The sequence below is a fragment of the Euleptes europaea genome, chromosome 1, assembly GCF_029931775.1.
Source record: "Euleptes europaea isolate rEulEur1 chromosome 1, rEulEur1.hap1, whole genome shotgun sequence".
NCBI classification, from domain to species: Eukaryota; Metazoa; Chordata; class Lepidosauria; order Squamata; family Sphaerodactylidae; genus Euleptes; species Euleptes europaea.
Genome location: NC_079312.1, coordinates 132378429 through 132405058, shown reverse-complemented (window position 1 = coordinate 132405058; position 26630 = coordinate 132378429). Strand labels below are relative to the sequence as shown.

At 42.2% G+C, this 26630-nt stretch overlaps 1 protein-coding gene across 1 annotated transcript; it reads right to left on the bottom strand.

The window, feature by feature from the left end:
- PCYT2 (phosphate cytidylyltransferase 2, ethanolamine) lies at positions 1–25729 on the bottom strand. The gene is made up of 13 exons (XM_056856009.1): positions 25668–25729; positions 16681–16769; positions 15131–15292; positions 14947–15013; positions 14534–14618; positions 13234–13278; positions 7979–8117; positions 6835–6917; positions 6298–6375; positions 3001–3066; positions 2062–2127; positions 1630–1718; positions 1–599 (listed from the first exon to the last, which is right to left on the bottom strand). Exons 2-13 carry the CDS (start codon positions 16760–16762, stop codon positions 473–475), a joined length of 1089 nt encoding a protein of 362 aa, XP_056711987.1. The 5' UTR covers positions 16763–16769; positions 25668–25729; the 3' UTR covers positions 1–472.
- Positions 25730–26630: the final 901 nt, after the last annotated feature.

The following is a 26630-nucleotide window of genomic DNA, read 5'->3' as shown; positions in this document are numbered from 1 at the left end:
CTCTTTGTGCCCAGTACAAGCCCACAGGCATCTGGCCTAACTCCAGTGAGTACTCTAGGACCCCATCAGTGCTTTATAGGCAATGAGCTAGGCCAGGAAGGACAACTTTAAAGGTTTCCAAGTTGTCTCTGACAGACAGAAATTAGAGGGATGCTGTAAAAGGTACAGAGTCAAAAAGAAGGTGAGCAGAGATGACCCCACTTCCCAGCTCCAATGTCAGAAGGTAAAACCACACAGTGTTTTGTTAATTGGATTTGAAAACTGTTATTAGGAGGGTGATGTTAAAAATCTTCCCATGGGAAGTTGGCCTGGTCTAAGTAGCAGCAGCATCCTGGATACCCAAACATAGTTGGTGCACTGGAAGCCAGGAGAATTGCGACCACAGGCCTTGCTGCAGCTGGCAGCAGTATCCTATCCTCTAAGAAATTTCGCAGCTCCAGGAGGGGAGGATTCTGCTGCCCTCCTCCCCATGCTAGCTCTCATGGTCCTCCTGGCCTAGTAGAGCCACCTTCTGTGTGGCCTCCTCTCTCCTTTTCATGGCTTCCAGCACAGCTAGTTCTTTTGCTTCTTTCTTCTGGTTTCGAGCTTCAAACTGCAATCTGCAAAGACCAAAAGATCCATCAGACTCTCTCATCTCCAGGAGTGAGGCATTTTTTAATCTAACCCCAAGTAAGATTTAATTCCGTTGACCTCTTTGAAAGAGCTGAAATTAGTAAGGACCCAAGCTACTTCAGCCCAAAGAAAGGGAAATGACACAAAACCAAGGGCAAGAAGAATCAGCCTCAATAAGCTTCCTCCTATCAGCAGTTCTTCAAGTGCAAGTTCAGCCAACGTGCCCAACTGCTGAAAAGCAGTTGCATAACTCCTTTGTACCCTTTACTGGTAAACCACATTAATTCCACCCCGGTGAATACACAGAAGCAGAGGATGAATGGTGGTTACCAGGATGTAGCTCCTATTTCTGCAATAAAAGACCAAATTTAGTGCTTGAAGTAAATTAGGTGAACCTCTATGGTTTATTCATGCTTCTTTTATTTATTCTGGCTGCACTAGTATATCAGTTGCTTTCACAGAATTATCAATACACTGGCACTCTTAGGACTGGCAGAGGGCAAGGAAGCAGATGTACTGTGTGCTGGGCATCAATATAGACTAGAAATCATGGGGGGAGGGGACCGTGCGCAGTACAGAATCCTGGTCCCAAGACCTGTTTTTCAGCATTCATATACTACTGTTGAGATAGGGGGAGGGGCCGTGGCTCAGTGGTAGAGCCTCTGCCTGGCATGCAGAAGGTCCCAGGTTCAATCCTCGGCATCTCCAGGTAAAGGGACTAGGCAAGATGTTGATGTGAAGACCTCTGCCTGAGACCCTGGAGAGCCGCTGCCAGTCTGTGTAGACAATACTGACTTTGATGGACCAAGGGTCTGATTCAGTAGAAGGCAGCTTCATGTGTTCATGTTCCCTTTTTATCTAACTAGAGTTCCTTCCTTTTCGGTGTTTCATTGGTAATACAACCTGCTTTAGTACAGAACACCAAAAATGATGAGAAGGGAGTATGGGGAGTTTGTAGCACACTAGTATGACATCCTACTGCAAACACAAAATATGCCCAAGTCAAGGACAGTCAACCTGTTCTTAATTATTCGTTCCACTATCAGATCCGTGGTGAGATTGTTGCCACTGTCTACAAGCCGGAAGATACCACGTCTCTTAGGTTCCTACAAAGAGAAGCAGCCTGATGAGAAATGCAGGAAAAGGTACTCGCAAACAGTTAGCAAGGGGCATTTGCCAAAATACATTCAAAAACCCTGAGCCTGTATGTGTCATAGCTGCAGAAAAAGCTGGCAATGCAACTATGGTTCCACTTTCTTTTTACAGCCATCGTAACAAAACCTTTGCATTTGGTCATGGGGACAGAAGATCCATTCTCAGAAGATAAAGCCTGTATCACCGTACTGCACACACATCCCTTCCAGAAAAAAACCTGCCTGTCATATGCTGTGATTTGGGCCAAGAATATCAATAGCTCAAAGGAAGAGTCCCAGCTCTTCTAACTCTTACCTCATATGGGTCTGACCCATCCCTGTCTGGGACCACCTCAGTCTTCCCATGGCATACAAGATCAACCTGCAAAGGAAGCAAATATCACCATCACACTCAGGTTATAACTTAACCATCAGACACAGGAGCATAGCTGTAGTGCAGACCCATTATAGGTAAACATCTGCCAAACAATCCTGAAAGTGTAACCAAAGCTACCACGGCAGATGCAGATGTCAGCAGGTTCTCATTACTTTGTCACAGCAAAAGCTTTCCCCTTGTCCAACAGGCCATGTACAGGTGATAGCTTATCAGTGTTAGAGGGGATATTGTAGAGCAATTGTTGTCTGCACTACATCATTCATTTTTTTCTTTGTGCCAACATGGCCACTGGTAAAACTAATTTTATAGATTTATCGTGCTCCAAACAGTACCTGGAGAAAACCAAGGCCAACACCCAGAAGCATAATTAGAAGTGCTGTTAACAGATGAGTGCCTATTATGATGTGACTGTCTGGAACCTTGACTGGATAGCACATATGATGAGAAATACCATCTCGCCACATTTGAAGCAGTTTGGGAACAGTTTTAAATGGTTCCTTTTTATTTTAAGTCTGTGCAAATCTACTTACGTGCACATGTAGCCTGTTTTTTTTCCTCCCCCAAGGAAAGAAACTGGTTACACCAAAAGGGGTCCCCTCATTATGTCCGCACGGCTCTCAAGCTATCAGCCTTCAACTAAGAGTAGTGCTTAAAATGAAAGAAAGGAAGATATCGCCTCCATGGTTCAATGGCAATAACAGTGCACACCCTGCCTTAGAGCAAACATCATGCAGTTTCCAATGTTTATGCATATGGATATTTCCTGTTGATAGTAACTTTCTGTACACACGCATAACTATATACACAGATTTGCTGAAAGAAATCACACACAAACACATGTACTCCGAGGAGACTCACCTTAAAATGATCCAGCAGATCAGCTGAGACTGCATAAGGTGCTCCAATCACTACCTCAGAAACATACTACAGAAAGAGAAACAGAGAAAAGCTGACCATGACTCTAGTTTCCCATTCCTGCATTCTGAATATAAGGGTATGGGAGGAATATCTGCAGCACGGGGAAGTTCCACGAGGCCACAGAAGCTACAGCAGCCTACCCCTTGATTGACACAGACCTTAGGACCGTGCCAGAAAGACTGCCATTCCAAAAAGGCAGAGATTTGGAAATTTGCACAATGTCATTGCAACAAACATCAATTACGGCATATAAAGAAAAATCAAATAGTTTCTTGGAGATATTAGAGAATCTCAGATTTCTTCAAATATCAGCAGTTTCTAGCTATCATGGCTGTAGAAAATGGTTGGATATACTTGGGCAATTTTTTATCTCTGTGTAGCATCAGGGGAGTTGCATTTAGCACAGCTCACTCTACAGGAACTCCAGTCTACATTTCTCTGCCCCAACAAAATTGTTACCTATTAAACCCCTGTGAGTACCATCTCTGTATTCTCCTTTGATTATTTTAATTTTTAAAATCCTTATTCTGAAGCAGCAGCAGGACAAAAAGAATATTGTTTAGAAGTTCAGTTTTGCAGCATTTATTCCAGAACCACATTGCAGAATATGGCTTTTTGTTTAGTGCTAAACTCTTACACCCCCAGGTATAACTCACTCAGTATTGCCTGCAGAGCATGAACTGCAGTAGGTGCCCTTTAATTAACACTGGCTGAGAGTTCCCCAAAAAAACTAGACACAGAGTATTTCTGGCATTCTTCTCCCCCCCCCTCTCTCTCTGTGTGTGTGTGTGTGTGTAAAGTGCCATCAAGTCGCAGCCGACTTATGACGACCCCTTTTGGGGTTTTCATGGCAAGAGACTAACAGAGGTGGTTTGCCAGTGCCTTCCTCTGTACAGCAACCCTGGTATTCCTTGGTGGTCTCTCATCCAAATACTAACCAGGGCTGCCCCTTCTTAGCTTCTGAGATCTGACGAGATCAGGCTAGCATGGGCCACCCAGGTCAGGGCATTCTTCTCCCTACCCCACACTTACAGACTGCAAAAGCACTGAGTAACTCAAACAAATGCCCTCATACCACTTCAATACAGAAAGCAATTCATGTGCAGAATTAGAAATGCATCGCATTTCTCCTCCCTCAGTCACAATGCTGAGCATTTTGTTTGTTTAATGTTGTTACGTCCTAGGACAAAATAATGTTAATACACTATAATGAGAGACAATCCTTAGAAGAAAATGGGGGTGGAGGCATCTAACCATATTCACCGGCTGCTTGTGGCACCTTAAAGACTCATGAATTTATTGGTGCATAAAATGTTCTGGGAGAAGGCTACTTTTTTTTTTTTTCTTGCATTTTTAAGGGGTACAAAAAAGGAAAAAGGGAAAGGGATAGTTGTTAACATTATAAAAACAATACAATATTGTAAGATGATTTCTGAATAAAATAAAGTTACAGAATAACTTTAGTTTGAAATTCTTGCTTCATAATTTCTCTTATATTTTAAAAATTCTTATTCTTGTTTAACAGTTATTTGAGATAAAAAGTATACAACAGAGTCTTATAATATTTTAGCATAGATTATTCATGTTGGTTGCATTTCATATATGTATAAAAAGAAGCCCACTTTTCCTGAAATTGCTCGATAGATTCACTGAGTTTAGGATTTAGTTCATCAGTCATTTTAGCCATTGCTGCATATTCCAAAAGTTTTTCTTTCCAATCATCAATTTCAGGTATGTGGGTCTGTTTCCATGTTCTTGCTAGGATTATTCTGGCGGCTGTTGTGGCATACTTAAAAACGTCATGCAATTTTTGAGGTAAATTTAACGGTACTATACTGAGTAGGTAAAATTTTGGGTCGAATAAAAACTTCATATCTAACATCAATTGTAGTTCACGATGAACTCTTTTCCAGTATAGTTGTAACTTTGGACACGTCCACCAGACGTGAAAATAAGAACCGTCTGATTCTTGACATTTCCAACATGCGCCTTTTTTCCCTGGAGTTGTCATTTGAGAAAGCATATTGGGAGTCAGGTACCATCTGTAGAAGGTCTTATACCAATTTTCTTTCACTTCTTGGGAAACAGTGTATTTCAATTCGGAAGAGCAGAGTTTTTCCCATGAGTCCATATTGATCATTTCTCCAAGATTTTGCATCCACTTTATCATGTTTGTTTTTACTTGTTCTTCTTCTGTATCGTATTTCAGGAGAAGTTTATATATTTTTCCTAGTATGTGTGAATCATTTTTGGATATCAACTGCTCAAATTCAGTTAATTCACGAAATGGTTGTGGATATGAGCAGTCTTTTTGCAAATTGGATCTCAATTGTAAGAAAGTTAACCAGTTAAACTTTTGAAATTTTTCTTGAAGTTTGATCATATCCTTGATTTCACCCGTGGACTCTATCATGTCATTGTAAGTAAAATGAACACCCGGTTTTAGTTTAACATTATCATGATAAGCTTCAGTTGGTGACATTATAGATGGTGGAGAAGGACTTATTCTCTTTTTATATCTTTTCCAAACTTTTAGTAACACTGTTTTAACATCGCAATCTTCTTGTACTTTGTCTTTTTGGATTTTTGATTTGGGGTCCCACAAAACTTTGTGAAAACCCTGTCCCAAATCTGCCCGTTCTAAAATAACATGTCGACTTTTTGGTTGTTTTATCCATTCGGTTATCCAAGATAGGCAGGCTGCATGGTGATATAGAGAAGGCTACATTTGAGTCCCCATCACAGCCTGAAAGTGGTGATCTCTTCCAACTGAAAGACTGGTTTTTCTCTGTGTGTGAAGAAACAGCAGTTTCGACGTTAGAACAGGTTGAGAAAAGATAACAGACTGTTGTGAGCCATCTGAAGCACTTTGGCTGTTGGCTGTAGGATCTTTCTCTTTCTGGGGATCTGACGCAGGTAGCAGATCTGCTCCCTCTTTGCCTCTACAGTGCTCTACTAGTGTATTTGTAAATGAAGCAAATATTACACGACATACCATAAGGCCTCAGTGCTTTCTTCTCTAAAGGGAAACAACCCAGAAAGGGCTGCCTGTGGAATTCCTCACTAGCCAGGAAAGTAGGGAACATGTAACAGTGTATTTCAGCATTTGCCATCTCCTTGGAAAGTCGCCCTCTAACATTCCAGGCAAGTCAGACCTAGCTTAGACTGCATGCTCTAGAAAGTAACGTGAGCAAGTACTGTAAGTTCTCTAGAGGTAGATCAGGGCCACATACTCACCCTGCAAGCCAGAACACTGAGAGTTCGTTCATGCACATTCATGATGGGATAATTCTTGCCTTTGTACAGATTCACCTCCTGTGGGTTAATGCACAGAAATCACCACCAGCACGAATAAGACACCATAATCTCAACAGGGCTCAGCTACACACTGCGCATGACACAAGGTAGGTTGCAGATCCCCTGAACTGACCTGCAGTCACAGATAACATTGGGGAACTAAAGTTCCAAGCGCTCAGGGGCCAAATTCAGCTTGGGAGCATGGGGCGGGGTGGGAGGTGGTTCAGCCTTCCCTCCTGCACCATTTTCCCAAGTCAAAATGACTGTGGGGGGCCCTGTTTGCCCCTCCTCCTCCTCCTCTCACACCCCATTCCTGAAAAGAATCTGGTCCCAGAATACTCGGGAACTTTAGTTCCCCCATGTAATCCATGACTAGATAACATGTATCGCTAGTTTGGCCCTGAGGGTCTTAGATGAGGAAGAATTAAGTAACCTCCTGCCTTACCTGGGCCCAGGTAGTATGGCACTGAGACATACCTGGTCAAAATGCAGCCCCACAATGATATAGGGTCGCTCCGCCAGCTTGTGCACTTTCTCCAGAAAATCCACATGACCAATGTCTGGAGGATGCACACATTAAGGAAGAAATCCTGTGGAATGCAGTCAGAGGGATGAAAAGCAACTTTTGCTTGTCACAAACCATATGCTTTTCTTCTTGCCAGTCTTAGCAACTGCGGTGATCACCCAACGCATTTGAATTTGAGTGCACGTAAGCGTACATTACAGGAGCAGTCAGATGGTTATGAAACACGCTCATTGAGCTGTTTATAGAGATACAGTTCCTTGCCCAGCATGGAGCTCAAGAGAGATAAGTACTGCCATTTGGCAACAGAAGCCAGCTGGGCACAGCAGTGATTGGACATTGCTTGCAAGATCACAAACCAATACACACTATTGGTCCACAGCAGTTTTACAGCTTCCCTCCCCCAAAATGACTACATAACTTAATGTTTTTTTCCTGCACTATATAAAGGCTGAGGGGAGGGGCAAGACAGAAAACTGAGATCAGCACCTGAATCATTTATAAGCATGCCTGTTGAATTCATCATGGCTGGGGTGAGGGAAGATTTAGGCTTTCTCTACAGGAGGAAAGACATGGCATGTCTTGATTAAAAGTAGGTCTGTGTGTATCCTTTATATTTATTACTACTTGCAGCACCAGCACCAGTCTAATCAGGAGGCGGCATCCTAGCTGGGGACATCATATGGGCTGACTAGGCACAGTTCAGGACACTTGGGCGTTTGGAAGTTGCATCAGAGCATCATAGGTCACTAATTTCCATCTGACTTCCCTGGGCTAAACTAACTATCCTAATACAAAATTCTTACCATATATGGCCTTGAAGAAGAAATGAAAAGGGGCTGATTTCTTAGCATGTGGCAGATTGTTAAGAGCTGTACATTCTCTACTGCAGGGGAAATTCTCAGGAAGAGGCCAAGGAACTGCATGGGATTAGCATTTCTAGAGAGAGCAACTAAAGCTCACTTGTGTTTTTTCCATGAACAGAAGGCTCCTTGAGACTTGAGGTGCAGAATGCAGGGGGTCCTAATGTGCCTCAAATACACTCCCCCCCAGTTCAGTCCATCACCCCCCCCCCAAAAAAAAGCAGACTCAGGATACGAAAGAGGTCAAAGGCACCAGCCACATAGATGATGGTGTCCCCTGGTTGTGGCTCTTTGCCAGATGCAAACTGGATGATCTTCTGGGATGTCTGCAGAAACTGAGAGACTCCAGTCCAGGGGCTATGTCCTTTAGGACCCTGGTAAATGGAGCACAAGTTAAATAATATTCTACTTGGGAAGAAAATATGCTTCTTACATTAGCTCCAACTTGTTATTCCTCTTTTCCATCACTGATATTGGCATATTTACTAGCATTATTGATCCTGTCTGTAAAACATCAAATATTGTTTCTAATCTAGAGCACTGTCAATAGCTAACAAGATAATATGGAACTCATGGAAAGCAAAACACGTACACATAGCTGACTCTTATTATTATTTTAATAATTATTAAATTATTCACAAAAAATGAGTCATTATATTAAGACAACTAGGTAAGACAGAGTGTATTCTGAAGGAAATCATTATTAGCAAAGACCACATCCATGTAGAGAGATTAATAGGAAACCTAAAAACTTCATTTAAGAACTATATAACTTTTCATTGGTAGATTTGAGAAAGATAAATATGGAACAATCTGACAAAAGAATGGGTAAGAACTTGAGAAACAGAACTGGAAAACACTGTCTTGTACAAATTGTTCTAAATGACTTTATTTTTCTTTGTTGTACTCAAGAAATTATATTAAACTGGTAAATTATGCCATTAAGAAATTAATCTAATTTGGAAAAAAACCCGGAAGCAATAACATAACGTAAGTGTAGTTTCCTCTACCAATACCCCATTTGTTTAATTAACGTACTTACCATTTGGTATGTTACCTGTATTAACTACAGATTAATTCTATCATGTGGTTTATTTCTTGAAGACAATCATACCGACTGAAATTATTAAAATACCACGTGAAGTGTCTGAGGATGAGCAGCACCACAGCCTCACTGACTAAGTGCTGGTACAGAAGAAGAGATTCCTTCCAGAGGGTGGAGGCAGAGAGGACAGGTTGTCAGGTACCCCTGCAGAAAGAGGTCAGCCAACCCACTGGTTATCTTCAGTCAGAGGCTATGCCTCTGGAGCATGTTGCAAGCAGGTGCAAAGGGTGCCACTGAAGACATCGCCCTTAGCGCTGCCTTGGAGCCAGCTGGAAGCCAGGCCAACCCATTTACTTTTCACCATTATGATAGGGTTGCCAGGTCCCTCCGGCAGGAGGTTTTTGGGGCGGAGCCTAAGGAGGGGAGGGACTTCAATGCCATAGAGTCCATCCAATTGCCAAAGTGGCCATTTTCTCCAGGTGAATTGATCTCTATCGGCTGGAGATCAGTTGTACTAGCAGATCTCCAGCTAATACCTGGAGGTTGGCCACCCTACATTATGACCAGCTTGATGAACTATCAATACTGTACTCTCTCTCATGCAAAGTTCAGCTTAGTTGAAATAAGGTATTAATTTGAGAATTTATTTTGATGGAGTAAATTAATTTTATGAACAATGATCAATAATGATTTTTGGAGCCCTTAAGATTATTTTTCGCTTTAAATTTTTATTTATGACATTAATTTAAAGGGAAAAGGATGATTGTTTCATTAACAGAAGGGTACCAGATCAGGATTATTTTAAAAGCTTGGCTAGGAAGAAGCGTATTAGGAATATCTGATCTGATCTCTGGGAAGAAAAGAAGTTAATGGAAACATCAAGGTTGGTAGAGCCTTTTAAAAAATTGTTGGCTAAAGAACCTGAGAACTTGGAAGATAACTTATACAAAAGTCGATGGAAAGAGACCAGAAGTTAGAGGAAAGATTAACAGAGAGAAAAGGATGGAAGAAAAATACAGAATAAATTACAGGCGCTTATGGGGGAAATAACCCTATTGGATACTCAAATAAATTAACAGAAAGAACTGAGGAATTAAAGGGTGAGAATAAACTATTAAAAGGTAAATTAGATCAGCAAATAAAATATTTGCAAGAGGTAAAATCAGATTATGATAATATTATGATCAGTTTAGAAAAAGTTCAGAATGGATTTAAGAGACATAATCTAAAGTTTAAGAAATTCACAGAATATGAGGAGAAGGATGCTCTAGCTGGTTACTTACAGAAAATATTGTTGGACTATCATGGTTTGCCCAAGGAGGCACCTATTGGAATAGATGGGGCAGTTAGGATTGGGATTAAAAAAGCAAAGAAGTTTAAAAACAAAAGCCCAGGGATATCTTGGTAGTATTCTTTCTTCAAGTGAAAAAGAAAAATTATTTAGGAATATTTGGAAGAATAAAGGTTTAAAAAATACAGAAAAATACAATGTTAGCTTTTAGTGATCTTCATCTTGGTACCTTGTCTAGAAGTCATAGTCTAACATTTTTTTACTGGGCTGCTCCAGCAGAAAGATATCATGTAAACAGGGCACCCAATTTAGGCTTAATTTTTTGTAAATAAGGAGCAGATTACAGTACAAAGTAGTACAGGAAGCTCATAAATTAATGAAGGTGTTGGAGTAATCACAGATACAAGAAGAAGAAACAGGCTTTTATTAGAAGGTGGTAATATCTTGTAAACCTTTGATTTTTGTCATATAGGTTGGAATGGGTCTCTTAAAAGTTCTTTTGGTAAATATGAAGGGGCTTAATTACCCCAGTAAGAGGCGGGGTAATGCTGCTTAAGAAAGAGGGGGTTGGTGTTTTATTCTACAGGAAACCCAACCTAGGAAAAGTCATGAACACTATCTGAAACATATGAAGTTGAAGGATGTATTTGCAGCTGCTGGCCTCACTAAAAAGGGAAGTGTTGCACTTATATTAAGAAATTTTAAAAAACTGTGCTGAGTGTATGTTAAAAGACAAATTAGGTATATGATATTGAATTGTTTTCATGGACCATATACTGAACAAATAAAATTTTATAAATCTCCATTTGAAGACAGAGAATAGTTTGTGAAGGGATATATTTTTATGAGATGAGATTTTAATGAAGTGATAAAAACCACAGATGCATTACCAGATAACATTAGATCTTTAGCCAAATCTATCCTGGAAATTACTGATAAAATGTGACTTGTAGAAGCTTGGTGCTTTTAAAATCCTACAGGTCAAGATTATGCTTTTTATTTGGTACCTACTAATTTCTACTGTACAATTATTTTTCTTGGCCCCATTATTATAATAAAATTCAGAAGGTTACGATCAGGTCTAGGATATATACAGATCATGGCCCTGTTATGATACCTTGAACTCAGAGGGTATACCTCAAGGCTATACCTGAAAACTGGTTTTGACAAAAGAAAGAAATTAGGCAAGTGATACAGGACAGTTTGAATGAATATTTTTGTTTTAATTTTACCTCAGAGATCAGCTGGGCCATGGTAGGGCATGCCATTTATTAAAAATACAAAAGAGTTCAAAATATTGGCAACAGGAAACACACTTCTCAGATTCGTAAAGCAGAACTGGAGTGCAAGGCAACAAGGAACTCTCAAATGATAGAGAACAGAATGTTCAAAACTGCAATTAGAATTGAAAAGAGTGCACAAGATTTAGAGAATGCTGAACGACACAAGATGGACATTTTGAAACGAGCCTTCAGAGGTGTTATCAAAGATTTTTGCTAGAGAAAAGAAAAATAAAATGATTAAAATACCATTTGAGTCAATTTTGGTTCTCCCAGTCAAGAACGTACTTGTTTTACAGAAGCGTATGGACGTAGGATTTTGCGCATTAGTTTGGTATTTTTAATAGGTATGATTTTTAAGTTGATAACAGTATCTAGTGAGAGATCCAGAGAGAACACAACCACCAAACTCTGTATATATAAGTAACGAGCAGGAGATGTCCTCTCCGTATGCTTCCACACATACACTCTGCCTTCCCAAGTCAGTTCCGTTTCTCTTGCTATACCAGTTTTTTGAGGGGAGGGGGGAATTCTCTTTCGCTCTCTCTCTCTCTCTCTCGCTCTCTCTCTCACACACACACACACACACACACACACACACACACACACACACACACCAGTACTAGCAATTATTCAGAGGAGCAGAATGGAATGTTAGCTCCCCCGTGTGACAGAACTGGGCACTGTTTATACAGCTAGTTCAATCAACACCTCTTTGGTGTTACATTACAACCAGGGTGCCAAAAAAAACTTCCTCAAGGCCAGAGGCAGAACTAGAGCGCTGAGAATAAAAGCAGGCCAGACAAGGAACAGTAATCTTCCCACATAAGTCTCTACATGAAAAAGGCCAGTTACTGAAGGAACTCAAAGTACATCCAGACTATCTAAACTGGTTCTTGTAGGTTATCCAGGCTGTGTAACCGTGGTCTTGGTATTTTCTTTCCTTACGTTTCGCCAGCAGCTGTGGCAGGCATCTTCAGATGATCTTCAGATCATGCCTGCCACAGCTGCTGGCGAAACGTCAGGAAAGAAAATACCAAGACCACGGTTACACAGCCCGGATAACCTACAAGAACCAATGAACTCTGACCGTGAAAGCCTTCGACAATATCTAAACTGGGTTCTAAGCAAAGCCCTCAGTGAGACTAAAAGCCAGTTGTAGTGAACCCCAAAGAAGCTCCTTGATCACTGACCTGCTTTTCTCCTTTTACAAATGCTTCTTGATAAGTAGCCAAGACTGCAAAGGGGCAGGAAACAAAGATGGAGCAGCAAACAGACCCTCCCTTGGCAAGTTAGTACACTGTTAGTGCCAAATGAATGCGTGTCTCCTAAACCTGATAGGCTGAAGTCTAGAGCTTCCCTCTGTGGCTTTTAATTAGCTGCTGGATCAGGAGTCAAAGCAGTTGCAACTTGTCCTGCCTATTCCCTTTCCAGATCTCTCATCTTCTCTATTTATTTCCTCTAGTCTGGCTCCAGTATAATTAAAATCCTGCTCAGTGCATCAGTTGGGGAGGGGAACAAAAGGACATGGGAAACTGTAGGTGCTTCACCTCCTGGTTTACAGGCACATGTTTAGGAACCACCATGCTACAGTGTCCCATATCTAGAAAGAAACTTTGCCTTTACTTCTCCCAGGATTTCACAATAATTTCAGCCCTGGAATTGCCTGGTTAAGATTCTTTTATAATTGTGGGTTATGAACAGGCTGTAGAACATCTACAGTTAACTCAACGATGACTAGGTCCTTTCCCCCTCATAATTTTCAAAGTCAGGTTTGGTCAGGGTATCCCCAGGTAGGAAGAAGCAACATACATTGTAGAGATACTGTCCCAGCCAGGCTTCAATTATCATCCCAGGAGGGCACTGGCCCTTACCTTCCCAAAGTTATCTTTGTGCTTCCGATAATCCATATCTTCATCCTGAGAATGAAAGGGTGTGTGTCAATGGTGAATAATTCTTGCTTAATCCTTCCAGTTCACGAAAGAAATATGGTGAGCTCTGATCAGGCATAGCTGCTGTCACTCAGCTTTACCCACACTGAGATAAACTCTCAACTGAAACTTGAATAGATTTTGTGTAAGACATTGGCCTTTTATGCATTCTCAGTTTCCTCGTGTCTAACCTCCTGTTTCTTTGGGGGTTTTTCCAGTTATTCATGCTTTTTGCTCACTCTGTTGGTTGAGTTGACATCATACATCTTTAAATGAAGTGTTTCTCCCTAGTTTTAAATCAGCAGCTTTTTGTGCTTCATAAAAACTGGTGGTATATTTAATTGACCACTAGAGGGAGCAAAGCACAAGCATAACTGAACCCCCCCCCAAGAAACAGGAAGTTAGAGGACACTGAGAATGCATAAAATGCCATTGTTGGGGTTCATCTTCAACCACCCAGGAGGCACAAAGTGAAACTTCAAAACCAGATGTTTTTGGTCCACTCTCAACTGTAGTCTTGGGGGACTAATCACACTGCCCATCTGAGAATCTGTTGCAACCTTGCACTGCCAAACACATGTAGGCTTGCCAACCTCCAGGTGGTGGCTGGAGATCTCCCACTATTAAAACTGACCTCCAGGCAACAGAGATCTATTCCCCTGGAGAAAATAGCCACTTTGGCAATTGTACTCTATGGCAATGGAAGTCCCTCCCTTCTCCAAACCCTGCCCTCCTCAGGTTCCATCCCCAAAATCTCCAGGTATTTCCCAACCTGGAGCTGGCAGCCCTACACATATGCCATGACAGCCCCCCTCCCTTTCTCTGGGCAGCCTACTTAAACCCCTTTTCCCAAATCTCCCAACACTGCCATCTGGTGACCCACACAAACAACATTTCCCCTCTCTTCCCTCCTCACTAGTTCACCCACACAGTACACAAGGTCTAAACGCTAACAGTACTAGTCTGAATTCATTTCAAAGGCCACTTCATCAAACATATGCTTCATTTTGTTTTTGGCATCTGCTGCCTAGAAGGCTTCTGCCAAGCAGCACTGGTCCTGGCACATATCACAGGGATGAGCAGATTCCAGTCTGCTGGCTTTTCCCCAGACAGCTTGTAGAACTCAGAAACATTACTACAACCTGCCCAGGAAGCAACCTTAGAGTGGAAGACCTGAGTACAATAGGAAACAGACAGAGAGAAGTCTCTGCCTCCCCCCTCCCTCTCCCTCTTTTCAACTCACAATATTACTGTGGTGAGCCTTGGTCATTAGCAGCATACGGCCAACCAGATCTGTGGTAGACACTCCCTGAGTGCGTTTACATTCCCTGCAATAAGACACGGTCAGAGTGAGACAGGAGCTCTGCTAAGACTATCCACATTGTCCTCAACTTTGGATCTCCTTAACTGCAGTGAGAATATTCCTGAGTCACACTATGGTTAATCAGAAGACAAGGAAAAAATCTGATGTAATTCCATTGCTGTAGCTCGGTGGGCTTGGGCCTGATCAGCATTTGTACATGAGACCACTTGGGAGCCACCGATACATTCTCAATTGCAATAAATAAAATGTGTAGTGCTTCAGCAATCCCTCAGTATTCTGACATGGGCATACATTTCAAGCAAAACTGTATCAGTTAGCAAGGAGAGATTTACCGATATCTCCCAGCATTCTTCACTTCTTCATAAGTGTCCTTGCCATCCACAGTAAGAGTGATGTCATCTAGGAAGAAAAAGATCAATGCTGTGCTGGCAAACTGAAAGGTGCTGAAAACTTCCGTTGAGCCCGGCCAGTGTTAGTATGTACAGATGACTGGTTACAAAAAGCTCATATACTCACTTCCATGTACACAGAAGTCACAGTTGTATTTATCCAGAGTTTCTAGTGTTGTAACATAGGGAGCTCCTGGCACAATCTCATCCACCCACTTGATGGCCTTCACCATTTTGTATCTCTCCTCTTGTGTGAAGACGGGAGGACCTTTATGCTTGGAGATCTCTTCTGATGTTAAGAAGAGCAAAATTTGTTAATATCAAACCAGATGCCAAGACAATCAAGAAAGGGTGGCTACCATAATCAAACCTAGCTCATTAATATTCAAGTGACATCTGGCCAGCCATTGTTGAAGACAGAACTTTTTGTCTCATCAAGCAAGAAAATTTTATTATGTAAAGCCCACTTTCAGTAGATTCAGTATGCAGTAGCCCTTACCATGGATTTAGGGTTGCCAGCTTCAGGTTGGGAAATACCTGATTTGGGGGATGGAGGCGAGGGCAGGGTTTGAGGAGGGAAGGGACTTCAATAGGATATACCTTCCAAAGTGGCCATTTTCTCCAGGTGAATTTCTCTTTGTCACCTGGAGATCAATTGTACTTACAGGAGATATCCAGCTACCACCTGGAGGTTGGCAACCCTACCATGGATTTCACCCACGCAGTTTTGACAAACATTGAGGAAAATCTAATTTCCTTCAGCTAGCCCCGGCTGAATACACTGTTTCTCCTGGGTCTAAAACAGTTCTCCTCAGACTTTACACGGTTTCCATATAAAAATCCTTAACCCCTTAGTCTGTTACTAACCATTTCTCTCCTCCTCATGAGAACATAAGATCAGACCAGTGGTCCATCTAGTCCAGCATTCTGTCTCACAGAGTGGCCAACCAGTTATTCTGGAGGGCCAACAACAAGGCATAGAAGCAGAGGCTTTCCCCTGATGTTGCCTCCTGGCAACTCTATTCAGAGTTTTACTGCCTCTGAATGTATACGTTCCCTTTAGTCAATGTAGCTAGTAGCTGGTGATAGATCTATCCTTCATGAATCTGTCTAATCCCATTAAATCTGCCTATGCTTGTGTCCTCTGTTATTTCCTAACTGTCCCTGTCCCATAAAACTCTATGCTGACTTGCTCACAAAGCTATAAATGAATCGTGGCAATGCTTCTATCACAATCAGCTTACATTGTCACTGCAAAGCGTAATATGTGCTTCCAGTCTGGATGGTAGTTTCTTCAGAGAATGTGTATCTGAAGAGAGCTTGCATGGAAAAGGCTGCTAAAAACAACTACATTAACTAGCCCTGTAGGAGCAAAGCCATTGGGAACACTGACTGTACTGATTCCGACCCTGGGTCTAGGTATATTAGGTTGAGTCTAGGTAGACTCAACCGAATATAGGCTAAGATTTAGGAAAAAATCCCAGAATCTGCAAAGTCCCAGGTCATGTCGAGATAGAGTAACAGAGAGGAATCTAGCAGGGGCTGGCTGAAAGGAATCCGCTGTGACCATGTTTTCAGAAATTAATCTGAGCATCCTTTATAAAGGTGCTCAAATTAATCTGAGCATCCTTTATAAAGGTGCTCTTGAAATAGCCAAGAGTGAGACTTTTTCCTTACCGTCTGTGTGGACTCCCACAATAAGATAATCTCCCATCGCATGAGCCTGGCGCAGCTGGTTGGAGTGCCCATAATGCACCATATCATAGCTACAAAAAAATACAAAAGGGTTTGTGTGAAGAACTTGGCCTGGTTCTGTTAACACAAGACTCTCCTTCTGCAGCATGCGTAGAATGCTATAGTGTCATCTGAACTAGTAGGTACCCATCCAGCACACCCCTGGTATTGGCTACCGACTTAAGCGGTGTTCTCACAAGCAGTGAAGCATGGCTTTATTCCTAACACAGCAGAAGTCTCGCAGCCCCCTAAAGTCTATCACTATGAAAGCATGAGCTTTCATGAATCAGAGCTCACTTCCTCAGATGGCTTTATTTCTAATCACCATTACTGCCCTCCTGCTAATCAGGCATTTTCTCTTCCTTTGTCCCAAGTTTTGTCCACTACCACATTATCTGCACTACTTAGGGATGCTTGTCCTCCAAGTTTAATAAAGAATTACAGTACACGGCAAAGTCACACATGTTTATAGAAACTACACTGAGGGCAAGCCACAGGAGGAAAGCCACAAGTAGAAAGTCCTAACACGTTTGCATTTGACAAACTAAATAAGAGGACAAACTAAATGATACTAAATCTTGGGGTAGTTGCAAGAATTCATGTTTCTCCACCAGAATAAAAGGCCAGCAAAGGGGGGGGGGGTACTGCTTTATTCAACTTTCCAGAGGGAGACAGCATTCACAAGTACAGCAATGGTTGCACAGACTTCTGTTGTGTTTGTGGTTCTCTGGTTGGGACCAGTAACACACCTGCAAACCAGGCTGTCATATATGAAGGATTTTTAGATTCCATATTTTTTAAAATTAATAAGTCTTTTAGAGGTTCTTATTAAAAGTTCCTGGTATACTATGAGGATCAAATTACACATCACAACATAGTCATGTGTAATCTTAGCCTGACAATTGTTTCTTCACTGCAAAACATAATCGGAAGAGGGAGATGTACAGCCGAGAACTGATAGAGGGCATTTAATCCTTCCCTGAATTTACTCCCTGGAATTCCAGTCCTCCCCACAGCACCAGTCATGTGTTGATGAGGAAATGTCAGATCTGAAACTCTGAGGAAGGTAAAAGTGAGAGCAGGGGCTGGTGAGAAGTTTCAAGTGAAAAATGGCCAGTTTGTAAGGACTAAGCACCCCCTCCCACCTGCTTATTCTTTGAATATTATTCCCTTCCAAAGTCACTTTGCTGCTGAAAAGCAGTCATCATACCATTATTCTATGTAGTTTTGGTTTAGCTTGTCCCTGAAAAGTGCATATATTTTGAATTGTTAATAAAGGACACTTGGTTGTATAATAATTTCCTACCTATCATTTTTAATATCAGAATCCTTGAGCATGTTTCTAAGTCCAAATGCCGCTCCACAACAATTTTCAGGGACAAAGACAAGCAAAATCCTCCCTTTGGTACTGAAAAAGTGTGTGTGTGTGTGGGGGGGGGAGAATGGCTCATAAACAGCTCTAAACCTAATCCCTCCTTCCAACTAGTGATTCATAATCTCTCTATCCCCATGAAGGGAAACAGATCCCCTTTGCGTCCCTTCCTTCCTTTTCCAATTCTTTGTGGCTTCCCATGTGTAGTTTTTTATTCTGAAAAGTTGACTGTAATATGGCATACTTTGGTTGTGCAGAACATTTATTGCAAAAAATTTAATCCCCTGAAAAGCTTTTCAAGCTCAAGTGGCATTGGGACTGTCTCCTTGGGACTGCATACAAAATAAAGCACTTGTGTACTGTGGCTTCCACTGCTGTGTTTGCACTGCAGTTAGATGCAGCTTCCTTCCTGCTGATAAGGAACTAGGAAAGCTGAGAACAGAGGTGTTAAATATTATCTGGAAGAGGAAAGCTCTCCACAAGTAAGTACGGTAAACCTCTCACAGGCACTAAATTAGGCAGGTATCTTGTTTTGTTAGAAGGAAATTAATGCATGGGCCACACTTGCGCAAGTTCACCTGCCATCGTATGAGTTAAAAAACCCCACTTGTATCAGCATTGTAAATCAACTGATGTCCACACAGGACATCCACAGGACCAAAGTACTGTAACACATGACACACTTGAAACGCAAGTATAAGTTAACCTTCCTGCATGGTCATTAATAAAAAACTTGGTACAACTCCATTTAAATGTGCATGTTTTTCACAAGTCACATCTGTTACATGCACATTTAAAACTGTCTTTTTCTCCATATCAACAGTGGGGGAAGGGCTGGGAGTTGCTTGGCCGCTAAATGCTCCCTTTTTCAAACAGGGCAAAGATACCCACACTGAAAGATTCAGGAGCCATGACAGCAAAAGTAATGACAACATGAGTTGCAAGCTAACAACAACGAACAGAACAGGGCATTAATGCCTCAGATCTGATCTGACTCTAGCCCATAATGTAGCGACAGGCTCAAGGCAAGCAGTTATTAATGAAGTACTCAGCTATCATATTGCAAGTTAGGTCAGGTCTCGGAGCCAACACTCCTAAGAATACCTTTCAATGGCCACATGACTGGAGTCACCCTGATGACACGGAGGGGGGGGGATTGCAGGAGCCATTTCTCACCCCTCCCGTGCACTCTGTAACCTATACAGAAGGTTGGCAAAGATACATACAAGCAGTTTATGCATCCCAGGACATATATATGCAAGATGTTAGATGCATTGTGCTCCACAGCTACACAAAATTCCTGATAACTAGGGGGGTTACTGCACTTTGTATTCCCAGCGATGTATTAAGAGTTTGAAAATGTTATAAAAAGCATCGCTCTAAAAGGGTTTTTGGATACCACGGCTTATAAATGGTTGAAAGATGTCTTCACAGCTAAAAGGGCCACACAAAGTGCGAACAGTATTTTTTATAACGTTTTCAAATTCTTAATACATCGGTGGGAATACATAGAAAGTGCGAACAGTATTTTTTATAACATTTTCAAACTCTTAATACATCTTTGGGAATACAAGTGCGGTAACAGCCAAGGTCTGGAGTTATTTCCTGGACTTGGTTCTTGCTGAGAGAAGAAAACTTCCTTCAAGGAGCAAGGCCTTCTTTCAATAACAACTATGTTGTTTCTTCATGGAGTTCACAGTCACGGCTGATTGTGCTACCCAAATCTTGAAATGCTGTGATAGCAACAAATGTTTTTGCCAACAAGGCAATTGAGATTATTAATGAAAACTTGCCTTGCTTGTTCTGCTCCACAGCAAGCCATGTGGATTACACGCTTTGTCACTGCATGACATTCCAGCCCCACTTCAAAAAGCTCATTAACCAAACTAATATGAATGCCATGCAAGGCAGGCAGGCAAGAAGTTTGCATCTGACAGAATGGCATATAAGAATGGCTTCTGAATAAAGCTGTAAGCACAGAAGCCACATGTTCCTAAGGCATTTATGCTACCAAGCACTAATAAAACATTTATTAGATGCTGTCAACATCAGTCTAGCGCTCAATTACCACCTGAATGCTGGAGGGCATGGAGAACAGGATAAGAACCTAGTGTGGTCAAATCAAAATCATTTATTGCGGTCAAAAGACCAGTTCAACACAAACTTTAAAACTCTACAATATTCAATTTTCTCCATATAAAATATACAAATCCACTGTTATTTAGAATTCACACACTTCTTAACAAACAAACAGATATTAATTCTAAAAGGACTGCCTATTAAGACCATAAGGCCCTATCCTGCTCAGGGGTAAAAGTGTGACTCAATTGGCCTTTCTGATGATACACCCGTCCGCAAGACCTGGCCACTTATTTTATCATCTCTGTTGGGGCATTAAAGAGAAAAGAAGAGAAACCTAGTGTGGTGCTGCCTTAGAGGGCTGAATTGCATCAGGACAACTTGGGTTCAAATCCTTAGTCAGCCATGAAGTTTTCTGGGCAAGCTCAGGCCTATCACAGTCTTATTTTACAGAGACATTTTATGGAGAAACTGGGATAACTCCTGAGTTTTTGGGAGGGAGAGCAGAACACACATTTGACAGACGGATGACTGATTATGTCTGTTGCTATTTACAGTTCACCAGTTCCACTCCTCAGACAGCCTTCTTCTGGTGGTACAGTCTCCTAGGAACGTCCGTTTGGAAACAGTTAGGTCATGGGATGTCTCTGTGGTAGGCCAATTCCTCTGGAACTGCCTCCCAGAGCGAGTGTAGAGGGTGCCTTCACTTAACTGAATTCAGGAAAAAATATAAAATTGTTTTTATTCTAGAGAGCATCTGGTGGAGTGTAAACCGATTTGGGCAGAGCTGGCTGTGTTTTAACCATCTGTGCTAGTTTTTGACTTTGCATTTTTATGTATTGTTTTTAAATTGTTATGTTTTTGTGTCCTTGCAGCTTTTGTTGATTTGTGACCTCGAGTCTGAGGAGATAAGGCAGGGTATAAATATTTAAATAAATTAATTACATCTGAGTAGAAACATGCACCAGGATGTAATTAGTGGTATTGCTGACACACAGTCTGTGTTTAAAGCACTACATAAAGGCAATAAAAGACAGAACATATAGTACCCATAGGCTTACAGTCTCAAAGGTAGGCAGAAACAGAATAAGACACAAGAGGGAACATTCTGTTCAAGGTTCCTGAACCCTTCTCCAGCACCAAGATGGGAGCAGTAATGGTGCAAGAGATACTGAAACACAAGAGCTCACACAACAAACTTTCTTCATCAGTTAGAGAAGGAAGGAGGTGCTAGAATAGCTGGCTCATTTGTACAAAGTTCTGAAATGCCAGAAAAGTGTCCCTTGATATCACTTCTTGCAGAGATTGTGACTCTTACACCCGCCCCTGCCCATTTACAATCCTGATTGATGGACCTGAAATATATTTGCTTGGGTCTATGAAACCTGGCCCGCGAACCCAGATGGATTTACAGCAATGTATTATGTTTTTGGAAGAAAATACTACCACTGCAGAAATTATGAATGAAATAAGCAAAAAGAAAATATTGCCCTCATCATGACAAGAAGCTTACATAACATTGATACATAAAGAAGGCAACGATCCAACACTACCACAATCTTATAGACCTATTTCACTATTAAATGTGGACTAGAAACTTTTTGACATCAATAATGTCAGAGAGACTAAGGAAATATATAACAAAACTAATTCATACAGGTCAGACTGGTTTGTACCAAAGAGAGTGGCGCTTTGTGATCAATGCAATAGAATTCGTGAAAAAAGGGAGAAGAAAGCAGTGTTTATGTTGTTAGATGCTGAAAAAGCATTTGACAATATAGCTTGGCCTTTTTTTATTGAAGATGCTTGGAAATTTAAATTGTGGCTCAAAATTCATGAATTGGATACATTTATACAAAATAGCATGCAAAGATTTTAAGAAATGAGTGTTAACAGACAGATTTCAAATTGAAAAAGGAATACATCAAGGATGTCCATTATCACCACCTCTATTTATTCTTGTGCTAGAAGTGTTGGCTACTAAGATCAAACAAGACCCTAGAATTAAAGGATTGAAAACAGATGGAGAAGAGTTCAAAATTAAAAGTTATGTTGATGATGTGGTGATGACAGTCTCCAACCCTCACTTGTCAATGCAATAAATAATAGAATAGAAAAATTTGGATCTTTTTCAGGCTATAAAATCAATAGGAAAAAGACAAAAATAATTTCAAAATTTTTAACAAAGCAGGAAGAGGAAGATACCCGAAGTACTACAGGATATACAATAAGGTCAAATCCAATTAAATATTTGGGAATAAACCTGACTCGACAAAATGATACACTATTCAAACAGCCCATTCCTGAAAGGGGGGGGTTAAAGCTCCTTTAGACTCTGCGTGACCTCGCACCAACATAGGTGCCACCTTATCATGGAATAAGGTGGCACCTATGCCGGTGTGGGGACAAACATGCTGGCATATGGATGCCACTGGCCCCCACTGCCAGCGCAGCTACACCGGCAGGGCTTTCCCGGAAGGGAAAGTCCATGCTAGTGTGTGTATGTGTGGGGAGGGCGTTCCTGGGGATGGAGCTGCCTTTAGGTTTTCAATGGGGCATTTCCCCCATTTTTATTATTTTTATTTTTTAAACTGCTTTTTAGGCTTTGTGGCGGCTGGGAAGCCTCTGAGGAGGCAGCATGGCTTCGCCACTCCAGCATGCCATGCATCTTTCCCCCCCTTCAGGATTGGGCTCAAAGACAATTGCAAAACAATGTGGGTGAATATACAAGAGGACCTGCAGAGATGGTCTAAATTAAACATTTCATGGCAAGGAAGAATTTCTACAATAAAAATTAATGTATTGCCAAAACTAATTTTTTTTATTTCAGATGTTACCAGTCTATATACAACAAAAAACCTTGAAGGAATGGTAGAAGCAGATAAATAAGTTCATATGGAATGGCAAAATGCCAAGAATCAGATTTAAAGTTTTACAAGATGAGAAAAAGAGAGGAGGACTAGCAGTACCTAATATTAAATTATATTATCAAGCAACTAGCCTAGTTTGGGTTATGGACTGGATTAAAAACCTGGATCAAAGAGTAATAAAATTAGAAATCGCAGATTTGGAAGAAGGTTTACATAACTATCTATGGACTAAAAAATCAGTAAAAAATATAATGCAAAATAGTAGCCATGTAATTAGAGATGATTACTCAGAATCTGGGAATCTACCCGAAGAAGAGTTAGTTCTCCAATAACCCCATTAATGTCACCTATAGAAGCATATTATGATAAGTATGTGAGAAAAATAATGATTTTATAACAAGAAGATATCAAGTCCTGGCAAAAGATGAAGGATGAAGGCAAACAAGGGCAGTGGCTACTATATTTTCAACTAGCTTCAAGATTTAAAGAGGACATTCACATGGCAAGAAGTGTAATAAGGGAGATGACTTAATCTGAAAAGGTTATAACGCAGCAAAAAGAACATTAGGACAAATTTATAAGCTATTACTTCAATTTGACACAGAAACAGAACCAGTTAAAACTTGTATGATTGGATGGATAAAAAACTTTTATCATATGTGGTGGACATGCAAAAAGACAAAGAAATATTGGAAAGAAATACATGCCGAAATCCAGAAAACTTTAAAAATTAAATTTACTATGGAAGCCAAGAGTATGTTATTGGGCATTGCGCTAAAAAATATTCCACAAATTTTAGAAGCATTGTTCGGATATATGATAACGGTGGCCAGATTTACATTTGCAGCAAAATGGAAAACAGAAGAGTGCCCATGCAGAGAGGACTGGGAAAGCAAACTAGCTGAATGTGCAGTAATGGCAAAATTAACAAACTATGTGAATAAAAGACCAATTGAGGAATTTCAAGATGAATGGAAAGAAAACTACTTATATTATTCTTAAAAAATGGGGAGCAGAGAAGGAGATTGTTGAAATGATGAACCATATAGAAAAGGTGTTAAAAGGGGGTTAAAATATTTAAACATATCATGGATAGATTATAATAATATGTGAATTCAATTTTTATTATCTGGGAAGTATCTTTAGAAATTTATAACAGTAATCACCATTGCAAGCTTTTAAAATCTATTCTTATCAAGTATTGTATAGGGTATCTTATGATTTATGTTAAGATATATTATGATAATCACCATCTAACACAAATTATGATATTACCATTTACTGCTCACATTTGTTGCTATCATGATATATTGTTTATTGCTTATTATATCATTGTTTATTATATCATATGTGTATCTTTTCTTTTTATTTGATATAATTGTTTGTGATATGGCTTTAACTTTTTTTTTTTTTGCTGTTCTGTTTATATTTATGAAAAATAAAACCTTTTTAAAAATAAGAAGAAACCCAGCCGGGGGAAATAAGGTACACTCTAGGCCACATGAAACCCTTGGCCATGGCCATAAGCAAATGTCACAGTGGGTCCAACAAACATAACACACCTCATAACCAGGGGAATCCAGGGCACAGGAGCTTTATAACCCTCTCTAAACTCCAAAGTCCTTTCTGCATTGTGCACAGATGAGAACGCCCAGTTCCTTTAGGATCATAGGTTTATTAGGACATTTAAACTTCCCCACTTCAGAGCACAAGGCAATACGGGGGCGGGGGGAGTTACTCGCAGCAACAGATTATTCAGTAACCGCCCAGCCAGCCGCTGCCAAGAGCCTTGCGCTGGGATAGGTCTAATCCGCCCAGCCCTCTGCGCTCCACTGCTGCAAACTGCCCGCGCCTCGCCTGATCTTTCACCCACTCACAGCACCTGCTCAGCATTATGACCTACAACCCCCAGGGACGGTGCTCGGAAGAGGCCCTGCGAGATCAGGGATCTCCATCCCGACCAAAACAGGAGACGGGGCCGCCGGTCTTATGAAGGCCAAAGGAGTCGTGGATCGGGCGGAACGAGCAGGCAACCCCCCCTCCCCGAGGCACATCCCCTCCCCCATTAAGTGTGTGCAGCACAATCCAAACGGACGTTGCCTCGGAAGGCAGCCCCGCGACGGAGCCGGTCCCTAAACACGGGCATCGGGGTGGGGCCTCAGTCCCCCTCAAGGACCGGGAAGCGCCCCTAGGCTGACCTTGGCAGAACTACGCAGCCGTCGGGAACGCGCCTCCAACTCTGCCCGCGGGGGGGGGGGGCGAAAAGGCAGATCTGCGTCCGGGAGACTCGGAGGGTCGCGATGTCCCAACGGGAGGACGCGGGGTGGGGTGGAGGAGAGCGGCGCCTGCACGGCTCCTCGCCCAGAGGAATCCCCAGCCAGGAGCCGAGCAGCCCCGACACAGGGGCAACGCGGAAGCAGCGTGGCCGTTGCCATGGAGACGCGCGTTTTGCAGCGGCGGCCCCTGGGTGGGGAAGGAGGAGAGACCCAGCGGCCGTTGCCATGGAAATATCGAGGGAGGCGTCCCGACTGCCGACTCGGTCTCTTTGGCAACGTTTACGGGGAGGGGGGGGAGAGGGGGGGAGAGAGGGGGGGAGGACCTTCACTCACCATCCGTCGCACCAGACGCGCACAGGTGGGACGGCGGCGGAGGCGCCGCCGGCAGGTGAGGCGGCCCCGGCAGACCCGTTCCGCAGCATCTCTAACGAGCCAGTGAGCGCCGGACTCTCGGCTGCTGCTGCCCTGACCCCGGAGCTGGCTGTCATTAGTCAGGAGCTTCCCACGTCACCTGACCAGTGACGCACTGAAGGACGCGCGAAGCGACTGCCCCTCTTCGGGTGCGTCACGTGACCCAGGAAGTGCGCCTCGCCGCCTCGGTTCCCAACCCTTCGGGAGGCGCTTCCCTTTTCCTGTCGCGGTGCTGGGAAAGCGGCCCTGGGCAAAGGCTGCCTCCCGCTCTCCCTCCCCCGACGGCGAACTGGGCCAGGCCCGCAAGGCTGCGGCTGCCCGCCTTCCAGGGCCGAAGACAACGGCTCTTGGCTGACAGCGGCGTATTGGCTGCTTGCTTTCCCAAGTGAAATCCTGCGGAGCCGCCTGCCCCAGAGTACCCCCGTGGAGGCGGGGCAGCGAGGAGGAGTTTTGAAATTGTGACTTTGTATGGGTTTTATAATTGTGGTTTGTGTGTTTTTTTTATGTCTTATTTATATTATACGCCACCTTGAGTTCTGCAAGGGAGAAAGGCAGCTAGAAATATTGTCGGAGGCTTTTACGGTCAGAGTTCATTGGTTCTTGTGGGTTATCCGGGCTGTGTAAAAAAAAAAATACCAAGACCACGGTTACACAGCCCGGATAACCCACAAGAACCAGCGGCTAGAAATGTTTTTAAATAAATAAATGTAAAAAGGATGGTAATTATGCTAAACCGTGCTAGTATGGAGCCACCACAAGATGCATCTAAAGTTGCAAGACCTCCCCCTTCTGCAAGTATGTGCACACATACCCCTAACCCCCTGCACAGCGCAGCCGGCAAGGAGTAGTAGCATGGCTACCAGCGTGCTGTCCTACTGGCTGCAG